Raw genomic sequence first — 12,236 nt, forward strand, 5'->3', positions numbered from 1 at the left:
AGGGTTGGTTTGCGACAGTGGTTGTGGGTGTCAGCCAGGAAAGCGCGGGTGACGGGGGCAGGGAGGTTGGCTCACTGTACCTGCTGTCTTCTGAACGCGGGCTGAGCAGCCAAGAATCCCACAGCGATGGAATGCTAGCATCGCCCGAGCTCTATTTTCCAACGTTTTGGTGCTTTTTCCTTACGGACGCAACGCACCGACGAGCCGGGGATACCGCAAAACAGGGACTTTGCCTTGGGCGTTGGGGCTGGCGGGGGGGGGGGGGGGTGTTACCTTTCTTCCCATCGTCCCTACTCTACTCCTCATGTCAGGATGCTCACAGAGAGGATTACCCTGGCGACCGAGTGGAAGAAAATGAGCAGGTTTGGGCTCTGGACTCATGGGGTCGAGTTATGTTGTAGCCCAGTCGTGTGTGTTTCCCCTTAAAAGACAAATCAATCTCTGCAGGAAGAAGGGACTCTATTCCTCTTACTTCCCCAGGCCGCTGGTCCCGCTGCAGATCTGAGTCTAAGATCTTATTTTGGCTCGGCAACACACCCATTGCTAAAGAAGCTGGGCAGGGGAAGGGCCTCGGATGCAACAATTGAGACAAGCATGAAAGTTTATTGGGCGCGGCTGCCGCTTTGATTTAAATTTGCTCAGGTTGAAAGCCCCGCAGACCTCTTCAGTGCTTTGTGGACGCCTTATTTACTCCCGCACCCGTTTGGAAATAGAGAGGGGGAAGGGCACCCTTGCAGCTTTCGTAGTAATACGGCTGCGGTTGGATGGTTTTTGGAAAGTGCACCAGTATTTACTGCTTTGGAAAGGCTCTAAACGACCAGGTCCAGGTTGGGGACATCTTGCTGTACCCCTTCAACTTTTATCTTCCATTTTTATCGACTCCAGAGCCTCAGAGATTTCCTGTGGGACTTTGGGACATCAGGAGAAAGACGACTTGATAACTTATTCTTGGGCTTCCAGAAGGAAACCCTTTTGAAGGGAGGGGAGCTATTTACTCCTTCCCACCTTATCGGGGGTAGGGTTTGTGGCGGGAGGGCGGGGCAGAGTCTTTGAAGGGGTAGTGCCTTTCAGTACAACTTTCTCCCGAGGACCTGTTGGCCGCATGGTTTTGGTATCTTTCCACCCCCCCCTGCCCAGCATCTCGCCGTGAAGAAGGAATCTAAAGTTGGAGGAAATGATCTCCGAACCTGGCATTGAGCGCCCACCTTCATAGCCATTCTCATTTCCAATCAATAGTTCCCCCGCAATGAGTACCTTAAATAACCAGCACCCTGGATCGTGGGAGTAAAGGCCACTGGAAACCGAGATGACTCTGTTTTGAGAGCCGATTGGAGTGATCAAACAGCTGCTTTTTAAAGGGACAAAAAAAGGGGACTATGGAGGACTTTACCACTAGGACCTATGGCACCAGTGGCCTGGATAACAGACCTCTGTTCGGAGAAACTTCGGCAAGGGTGAGCCCCGGATTTAGTTTTTCGTGTGTTTGTATGCTTTAGCTGTCTGTCCTGACATCCTCTCTGCGGCCTGACTCAGTGCCAGTCGGTATGTGGGGCTGGAAGGAGTTTCCTCGCCTGGGAGTTCCCCAAAGCAATGAAATCCCAGGGTTAACTCTTTTTCCCTTGTGTGTGGCCGGACGGCTGCGGGCTTCCAAACAGGCTGTCCTATCATTATTCTGGAGGGTTTCATTTCTTCTTCAGTCTGTAAAATAGAACCACTTTGAGGAAAAGGTTGGCCAAGATCTTTGAAGATAGGGGTGTAGTGGAGGGGGGGGAGGAGTAGAGAAAGTTCTCTGTTCTCACCTGCACTGGAGTGGAGAGCAAGTTCATTTAGGGGGGCTGGGCAGATATTTTTTCACTTCCTCCTCTACAGCGGAGAATGGGAGGTATGGGGTGACGGGGGGAGGGGAGGAGGTGTAGGGAGTGAGGTGTCTTTTCTTTCCGGAAAGTACATCAAGAGTTTCTAAGCCCAGCTCTTCACCAGGTGCACTTTACATCCGGTTGGGGGAGGGGGAATGAAAGTCCACAAAGAGATTTGTTGTTTATTTTTGGTTCCTCTTTCCGTAGAATTAACTTGGAGGGTACTTTTGGTGGCCTCAGATCTGCTAAAGTACCTTCACTTGTCTAAGCCACCCCCTCCTCCAGAGTACTTGGTAATGGGAGTACAAAGTACAATGGTACTTTGAGATGAAGTAGTTAGTAAAGGAATATTTTCTTAATCTGAGGGTCAACATTGTGGGAATAAGATGAAAGAATTTTGGGGTGACTCAGTTGAGGGAGGGATTAGAGAAGAAGGTCCCAGAAATAATGTATTGTAGTGAAAAGAGTACCTGCCTTGGAATCAAACCTCAGTTACTGCCGCACTTTCCTAGGCATGTGTGTTGTTGGGTGTCTTGGGGAGGCAGTTCCTTCACCTGTGAGATGGCTATGTTGAGGTTTGGGGTTTAAGGGGTTTAGGGGTGCTCGGGACCCCAAAACATCAACACTCACCCCATCAGCTATAATAGTTATATCACTTGATGGTGTTAATTGTAAAGCAATTGCTTTATCAAATATAAATAAATAAATGGGCACAAGGGCAGATTGTGTGTGTATGTATGTGTGTGTGTATGCACGCATTAATTTGATAGAATGGTCCAACAACTTGAGGGAGAGAGCTTCTTGTTGCTACCCTCAGTACTGAACTGCTGAGTAATGATGGGCAAGTTAACTGGCCTGCTTCCTTTCTATTTCTGTTTATCTATAAAGGGGGCATTGATAATCCTTGCCACTAGCAATTGGTTCTAAGGTGCTTTGAGATCTTGCAGAAGGTAGGTGCTGTAGACAGTTTATCACTAGTAAGTTATCTGTTTTGCCTAAGTGCTCCACTAGCTTTGGGCTTTCAAGATACTACTGCACCATGATAGAAAAGATCTAGTCTTCTGACCTACTTTTAGCCTTTTGTTTTATGCTTCAATCACAAAATATATGTGGGACCATAGAGAGCTATCAGAGGCAGAACACTTTGGAAAATACTCAGTTTTCCCTTCCCCTGCACCCCCTCCCATCCCCCACGTTAGATGGCTTGGAAATGATCTTGGTGATTTAGGGTTAAACTTCTGGGGAAATAGATTACATTCCTAAATGCAAATCAGTCAGTGAGCATTTATTAAGTACCTATTGTGTGCCAGGTATTGTGCTAAGAACTGAGGGTATGAAGAAAGGTAAAAAAAAAATCACTGCTCTCAAAGGAGCTCCCGGTCTAATGGGGGGGAGGGGCTCCGGCAATATGCAAACAACTGTGTACAAACAAGATATATACAAGATAAACTGAATAATCAGTAGGGGGAAGGCACTAGCACTAAGGAGGATCAGAAAAGGCTCCTTGGAGAAAGTGGGATTATAGCTGGGATAGCCAGGAGATGGAGATCAGGAGGGAGAGCATTTCAAACTTTCATGTTCAGTTAGTGAAAATACCTGGAGGTGGGAGATGGAATTTTTTTTTCTGTTCAGATTAAAAAAAATTTTTTTTATGTATTTTTACTTTTTTGGAATTTTTTATATCAGGTTTTTAAAAAAAATGTTGCCATTAATATGGCCTATTATTTTCATAGTTTTCCTAATATTGAATAAATCCTAAATTCCTGGTATAGATATAATGTAGTTGTAGTACATAAGAGTTTCAAGATGTTATATCTTTTTTGCTTATATTTTATTTAATAGGAGATGGAATTTCTTGTTCAAGGTACAGCAAGGAGGCCAGTGTTGATGGATTATAGAGTATGGGAGGGAGGGTAAGAAGCCTGGAAAGGTAGGAGTTGGGGGGGTGGCAATCAGGTTAAGAAGGCCTTTCAACAAGGAACTTTGATCCTGGAGCTGGTTGGGCTCCCCTGGAGTTTATTATGTGGGGGTGCTTGTGGTGACATGGTCAGATACTTGATTTAAGATCACTTTGACAGCTAAATGGAGGATGAGCCTGAGTGGGGAAAAAGTTGTGGACATATTAGATGGAGTGTGTGTGAGAGAGTGAGTGTCAAGCATGACACCTAGGTTGTGAGCCTGGGTGCCTGGAAGTTTGGTGGTGTCTAGACAGTGACAGAAAAGTTCAGAAGGGAATAGAGTTTGGAGGAGAGGTGTTGAGTTCACTTTTGGACATGTATTTAAGATGCCCATAGGACTTTTAGTTCATGGTGTCCAGTAGGCAACTGGAGATATAAATCTGGACCTTAGGGAAGAAGTTAAGAGTTGGATAAGTAGAAAACTGAGAATTATCAGCATGGAGATGATTGAACCGATGGCAGTTGATGAGGTCATTAAGTAAAATAGTAGAGAGGGAGAAGAGAAGAGGGCCTGGGACAGAATCTCAGGGGACACCCATGGTTAGTGGGTATGACTTGGATGAAGATCTCAGCAAAGGAGCCTTAGAGGTTGCTCTCAGGCAGATAGGAGGACAACCGAGAGAGAGTAATGTCATGGAAACCTAGAGAAAGGAGAACATTAAGGAGAAGTGGATGATTGAAGAGGCTGCAGAGAGGCAAAGGAGAATGAGGCTTGAGAAAGGGCCATTTGATTTTGTATTTAGGACATCTTTTGTAACTTTGAAGAGAATGGTTTCAGTTGAATGATGTCAGGGGATGGGAAGTTGAGGCTTAAGACAATGAGAGGAAAGGAAGTGGAGGCAGCTAATGGAGACAGCCTTTCTCTAGGTATTTAGTAGCAAAATGGAGGAGAGTTATGGGATGATAACTAATGAGGATGGGAGGTCAAATTAGGTTTTTTGGAGAATGGGGGAGGTAAGAGCATATTGTAAGTAGCAGGGAAACAGTATATAAGGAGAAATAGAAGATAAGTGAGAGTGGGAATGAGAAGGGCCATCTCCTGGAGGAGATGAGATGAGATGGAATGGTATGGGATCCCTCAAGTGGCAAGAGGTTTGTTTGCCTTGTCGAGGAGAAGGGCCGCTTTTCCACGGGAGACAGGAGTGAAGGAGGAGATATTGGGAAAAGTGATGTGAGATGAGGAGGGGGAGGGAGAGGTGCTTTGTAGAATGACCTGAAGTTTTCAGTGAAGTAGGGGGCAAAGTTCTCTCTGAGAGGGTTTGGGGAAGGGGAACCATCAGAAGTTTAGGGAATGATGAAAAGGTTTTGGAAGAGCTCCTGTCATAAGTGGGATAGTGACTCGGGGAGGTGTAAAAATATTGCCTTGCCAAGGTGAGGGCGCATTTGAAATCACATAACATAAATTTGTAGTGGTTTTGTGATTTTCCCCAGTTTCATTCAACAGCAGGTGGGAGCTAATCATTGAAGAACGAGTTCAAGGTAGGTTATCAACATCCCTAGGGGTCTGGCCATAGGTGGAGTCCTTGCAGGGCCTTAAGCCCCTCAGGTGAGAGGTCAAAGTAGAGTTTCTCCCCTTCCAGAAGGGCAGGAGACCTGATGGAATACCACCTCGTTTCTTACCCCAAAGCCTAGAAATTGGTGTGAAATAAAATGGGGTTTCTCTACTTCCCAAGGAAGGCAGAAAACATCTTTAGGTAATGAAACTACACAGAAAACTCTGTCTTCTATGCCTTCATTTTTCTGTCTAGAATGGTAAAACAAATAAAACGATGGCTCTCTTGGCACTTAGCCTACATTTCTGGGGAGGGAGGATGGGTATAGAACTATAAACCTGTGAAATTATTCAGGTAGGGATCTTCTGGTGTGGAACTTTTCTCCCACTGGGATTTGCAACTCTTCTGTAGCTTAAAGTCATGAAAGAGTTGCCTAGGGCATGAGAGGTTAGGTTTGCCCAGGGACTCACTACCAAGTGTTGTCAGAGGCAGACAGAGACTCTCTCCATTATGCCAAAATGTACCTTTTAAAATCCATCCCAGTACTTGATTCTTCTGCCCCTCGCTCCTTTCTCTGCTTCCATCTCCGTGCTGGGGACAGGAGTGGCAGTGAGGTGGGCCACCAATTTTCTTGCCCTTGGAATTAGATCCTAAGGGACATTAGAAGCCATTTAGTCCAGCTCCTTCATTTACAAATACATGGAGATCCAGAGAAGTATGATTATTTGCCCAAGATTAAGTATCAGAGGCAAGATCTGAATTTGGTTCTTCTAACTCCAAGACAGTGCTCTTTCCATCCCATTAGGACTTCAGTGCTGTTTATGATACCTTCTAAAACTTGCGGTTCAGTTGCTTTGGAAAAAGGGAAGGCAAATCCTTTAAAGCACTGGTATCAAATTAAGATAGAAACCGAGACCCTTAAAGCTTACAAAAGGAACCCTGCTGGCTGCATGTTGACTTAGGAAACAACATATTAGCAGTGTCTATGTTCTATTGTATTTTTTATTAATTTTGTTAAATATTTCCCATTGACATTTAAATCTGATAGAGGCCACACTTGGGAGTATTACAGTCTGAATGTGGCCCCTATGTTGTGTGTTTAAGGCCACTGCCTTAAGTAAAAAAGCCACAAGTTGCCTTATCAACTGTGTGATTTGAATTGAGAAAATGGCAAATGGCAAACCCTTCAAAGTTGGCCATGGTTTCCAAACTTTTCATCCATAGGCCTAAGAAAACATTTTTCTGGTGGTCAGAGATAATTCCTGGGGTGGGGGATGAGGTGGGAAGATAGGCTTGCAAATTTTTGCTTATCACAGCTACTAGAAGGGCCAGAAAAAGAGATAAATAACAATACAAGATGACGTGCATTGGAGTTGATAGGAGGGAGTGATCATTGAACACCTAGAGTGCAGTTATGATGGATGGGAAGGCCTCCAGAGAATCTGGCCTTTCTGTGGTCCTGTACTACCTACTTCACTTTTTCCAGCCTCGTTTCCAATGCCAGGAAATCATACACATTTGTCACTTTTCAGGCTGTCTGATTTTGGATAGCCATCTCTAAGGGGAGAACTCAGAGGAGGAAGTGCAGGTGGTATACACAAACAGAAACCCATTTTCTGGGCAACTTTGGCTGTATTTACACTGAAGGCTCACAGAAAGAAGACTATTGGTAGAGAAGCGTTGGAACCTCTTGGTCATCATTGTAAGTAGCTTCCCCAGCAGCCCTTCTATGAAGTAGGGAGGTAGTCAGTCAATAACTATTTATTATGCACCAGGCACTTTTGCTCAGTGCTGGGGATAAAAAGGCAAAAATTACGCTTTGCTTTGAAAGAACTCTTATTCTAATGGAAGGGACCACAAATAAACAATTAGGTACAAGGAAGATACAGGGTGAACTGGAGGTAGTGTCTAGGTAGGCTACAAAGGGGCTCTTTCTCCCTTGGGAAGCTCTTTTAAAAAATTAAGTTTTATTAATGTCTTTTGCTTTTCAGCAGAGCAACTTCCACATACTACCCTTACATCCCATGAACCTTGCCTTGTAACAAAAACCAAACAACACGAGGATCCCATCTGACATCTAGGCTCCATTCTCCAGCCCTCTACTTGCCGCCTCCAGAAAAGAAGGATCACTTTTTCTCATGTGTTCTGCAGGGCCATGACTTCACACAACATTTTGCTTCATTTTAGTATTTTTTTTTCATTTCATGATTATAGTCATTTTATATCTTGTTTCCTGGTTCTGCTTCCTTTGATCCACATAAACATGTAACATGTCTTCTTAGGTTTCTCTGAATTTCTCATGTTTATTGTTTTTGTAGTGCAATGATATTTCTGTACATTCATAAGACATAACTTATCTAGCCATTTCCAAAATGGACCCCCATGTAACTTCTTTCTTTTTTGTAACAACAAGAAAAATAAATGCTTGGAGCTATTTGTTTAGCTGTTAACAATCAAGCTCATCAACCAACCAAATTCTTTTGAAGGAATATTTTTATTTTATTTTTTTTACCTTCGGGCTACCCAAAATTTATTTAATTGATTACGAAATGCCCAAGCCCCCTTTATCCATAACATTTAGAACATGCTCCCTGCTGTTATTTTTAATGGGAACATAGGGTGTGGTGCCACCTGCTTTTTATTTGCAAAAATGTTTTATGGAAGCTCCTGTTTGAAAGTATTGGTGTCTTAGATCTCTCCCTCTTTCCTACTAAACAATCCGCCCCCCATCCCCAATATAGAGTCAAGGACAACAAATCAACACATACTGTATGTGTCATTGTGAACCTTTTACCCACCCCTTCTGGGAGGTGGGAGGCATCCTTCCGCAGTCTTCTGAAGCCATGATTGGTCTCTGAGTTGATTATAGCTCAGAAGTCTTTAAATATTTTCCTTTACTTTTTTTTTTACCTTTTTTGGAGGGCAATTTGGGTTAAGTAATTTGCCCAAAGTCACACGGCTAGTTTTTTTTGTGTGTGTGTTCACGTCCCCCTGACTCCGGGGCCGGCACTCTACTCACTGCGCCACCTAGCTGTCCCTTTCCTTTACATTTTTGTGGTCATCATGTAAATTCTTCTCCTGAGCCTGCTTAGTTTGTTCTGTATCAGTTTATACCATTTCTCCCAAGTACCTGGAATTATTATTTGTTATTTCTTACATTGTAACAATCCATTGCATTCATACACCAATTTGTTAAACTAAACCACATTCATTTTGTTTCCAGTTCTTTGCTACTAAGAAAAGTTCTTCCCCCAATATTTTTTCATATGAACCCTTCTATTTTTGACCTCCTTCCTCATCAGTTTATTAGTGAAAGTAGTAGTTTAGTTGTTTTCAGTTGTATCTAATGCTTCATGACCCCATTTGGGATTTCCTTAGCAGAGATACTAGAATGATTTGCCAATTTCCTTTTCCAACTCATTTTGTGGATGAGGAAACTGAGGCAAATGCGGTTAAGTGACTTGCCCAGGGTCACACAGCTCGTGAGTGTCTGAGGCCAAATTTGAACTCATACAGATGAGTCTTTCTGACTAAGGAAGCTCAGTGTTCTATGCACTGAGCCATCTTTCTGCCCAGAGGAGATGGTACAATCTATTGAAAAGAACAGTGGAAATGGAGTTGGAAAACTGGATTTGAGTGAGTCCTGGGTCTACTATTTACTAGCTATGTGCCTTCTGTCTTACTCTTTTTTTTTGCCTTTTTGGAGAGGGAAGGTAGGGCAATTGGGGTTCAATTATTTGCCCAAGGTCACACAGCTAGTTTTTGTGTTAAATGTCTGAGGCCGGATTTGAACTCAGGTCCTCCAGACTCCAGGGCTGGTGCTCTATTCACTAGCTACCCCCTGTCTTACTCCTTAATCAATCTGAGTCTCACTTTCCCCAAATATAAAATGGTCATAATACTTGTACTACATCTCTGGGTGACTAAACTGAAACATAAAATGCTTTATATGGGCAAAACCATTGTTCTAATGTTATGTGGAACATATTTACGTTAGATAACTTAAGACTGAAAACATCCATAATTTCTGTTTCCTGATTAGAATCATTAGACAAAATAAAGCTCCTTTACTCATACTCATGTCTTAATAGCTAGCATTTGTGTGGTGCTTTAAGGTTTGCAATTATTTTTTAATATATATTGTCTTATCTGATACAACAACTCTGGGAGGTGGGTGCTATTATTCCCATTTTACAGGTGGGGAAATTGAGGCAGAGGTTAAATGACTCCTCTAGGCTCATATAGCTAGTAAGTATTCAAGACTGGATCTGAACATTTGGTTTTTCTGATTCCAGGCCCAGCATTCTTATTGTTCATAGTGCCACCTATTGTTTTTAGATGTAATATTCCTATTTTAGCAAACAACAGAAACTTTCTAAGAATAACCAAAATATCTGAGGCTTTGCAAGCCATTCTTACTGACCTTTCTATCCCTAAATGTGACCCCTGAGATGTCTCTTCTTGTACTTATAAACCTACCTCTTCCCTAGAGTGCCTTTTTTCTTCTTCAGAAAAATGAGACAAAAAAGACTTAGAAGTATTTCAGATTGTATAATGAAAGATGGAAAGATCCCTTCAGTCTCTAGGAAGTGACTGAGATTTTTCACATCTCAATCCTTTATCTTCCTACCTCTGATCTAGTGAATCTTGACTTGTAGAACAACACACAATCCAGTTGTTTCTCTGACTAGATGTTGGGTGTGTTGACCTAGTAATAGGGAAAACCATAAGACGGGGCCCCAATGGGGGAGCAGTTAATGAATTTACCATAGAGAGTCTGCGGGGGAAGAGGATAGCAATCAGTGAATGAGCCAGTATTGGAGAGTCATGTTTTCCACCGTTTGGAGTGTCTTGGGAATCCCTTGTCCAGGGTCTTCCCTGAAGAAAGGAAGTTGTCATTTCTTTCTTTTTTTTGGAGGGGGGAAGGCAGGGCAATTGGGGTGAAGTGACTTGCCCAAGGTCACATAGCTAGTAAGTGTTAAGTGTCTGTGGCCATATTTGAACTCATTTCCTCCTGACTCTAGGGCCCGTGCTGTATTCACTGCGCCACCTAACTATCCCTGAGGTTGTCATTTCTTTCTGTTGAAAGGAGGAAAAAGCATTTTGGGAATTGATCCTGACCTCCTCTCCCTTCCTCTTTTCATAGGTACTGTGGTGAGTGACATAGATTTTTTTTTTTGGTGGCCCATTGCCTAGTTCTCTCCCATTAATTCTCATTTGCACCATTTGGCAAATGATAGTGTACAAATAACAGTGCTATAATTAATGCTTAGGGGGTGTGTGTGTGTGTGTGTGTGTGTGTGTGTGTGTGTATCTCATGGTTTACTTGATGACACAGCTGTATTTAAGATACTCTGCCTTTGGCAGGCCTTTCTCCTGCCTGCTTATAGAGACAGAACACTGTTCTTGGCAGGCCATTGTCTTCCCAGCTTCTCTTCAAACTAGACTTTCACCCAGGGCCTTTCCATGTAAATGATATTCTTGGTGCTGCACAGAAGAGTGAGTTCCTTTTATGGAAATCAGGCCCTAGTGGGTATGGCCATTTTCCCATTTATATAGTCCAGTTATATCCTGTGCTTGTCCTAAGCAGAAGAATAATACAGTGTGCCTTTGTCATTGACTGCCTGTGTGACCTTGAGAAAGCTGTTTAATCTTTCTGGGCCTTAGTTACCTTATCATTAAATTGAGACCTGTCTAGAGAATCTCTAAGGTTCTTTTTGGCTTCAAAATTATATGATAAATATATGTTTTGTTTTGTCTTTTCCCTGTCCCATTGTGGTGTTCGGACACAAGTAGGATCTTCTCTGTTTTCTGACTTCCTCCCCCCTCTCCCTACCCCTCTTAATTTTCCTAATGGTCTTATTAAGCCTAACTGCAAGTATTCTAAACCAGGTTGGAGTAGGGCTGCCATGTTACTTTCCTACTTCCAGGGTTTCCCAACAGCATTAAGAAGGTATTTGCTAAATGCTAGATAGGTGGCTCGTTCTTTTGAACTTCCTTTTACATGTTTCAGAGGTGAAATGGTCATGAGACCTTTCCAATTCAAGCCTGGTATTTGAGACCCTACATAATTTGGCCCCAGCCTCTTTTCCCCTGTTTTAATTGCAGCTGCTTTTCCCTAATGGGACCCAACCACCCAGACTGGTCTACTCAAGGCACTAGAGTGCCCTCTCCTCTGTCACTGAACAGCTGAATCTGGACCAGCTGAAGTCCTTCTACTAGTAGGAAGCCTTATCCCATCACCCTAGGCCATGATCAGGTTTTCCTTTCCTGAAATCATGTAGTACTTAATGTCATTCCCATTCAAATGGTCCTTGTAACTTACACAGCTGTTCTGGAAGCTATTTATGTATGTTTGTATGTGTATGTGTGTGTGTGTGTGTGTGTGTGTGTGTGTGTGTGTGTGTATTTGCTCTCCAATAGGCTTGTAAGCTGTTTGATGGCAAGGACCATGCACAGTGTCTTACACATGGCAAGCATTCATAACTTTTTTTTGGGGGGGTGAGGCAGTCGGGGTTAAGTGACTTGCCCAGGGCCACACAGCTAGTGTCTGAGGCTGGATTTGAACTCAGGTCCTCCTGACTCCAGGTCTGGTGCTCTATCAACTGATAGCTACCTCCGTAATTGTTTCTCGATCAAGTTTGTCATCCCTTGCTACTTGACTTGTAATTCAACTGTGCAACGTCATGCTTGTGGCTGTATAGACACACTTTCAGTTCCTAGTACCTAGTTTTTTCTGTTTACATCTTCAGAGCAGAGCATGGCACTTGGTATATGATTAATACTTAATAAATGCTTTTGAATTCATTTCCAGAACTGGATCTAAACAGTATGCATTAGGTGTTCCAGATCTTTATGTGGTATTCTAATGATTTCTAAAGATGAAACTGTGTGGATAGAAGTGCAAAACATTGCTGTCAGTGGACCCT

General features: G+C 43.1%; 1 protein-coding gene across 1 annotated transcript in view; it reads left to right on the forward strand.

Moving 5' to 3' along the window:
* Positions 1–12,236, forward strand: part of LOC138176012 (transmembrane protein 243) — a 27,401-nt gene continuing 15,165 nt past the window's right edge. The window contains exon 1 of the mRNA XM_069106715.1: positions 1–1,454. Coding sequence (XP_068962816.1) covers positions 1,377–1,454 — 78 coding nt within the window. The 5' untranslated portion in view covers positions 1–1,376. The remainder of the gene's footprint in view (positions 1,455–12,236) is intronic.

This window comes from Petaurus breviceps, unplaced genomic scaffold (genome assembly GCF_028583685.1).
Source record: "Petaurus breviceps papuanus isolate PSGF00001 unplaced genomic scaffold, PetGlider_PUasm1.0 80, whole genome shotgun sequence".
Lineage (NCBI taxonomy): Eukaryota > Metazoa > Chordata > Mammalia > Diprotodontia > Petauridae > Petaurus > Petaurus breviceps.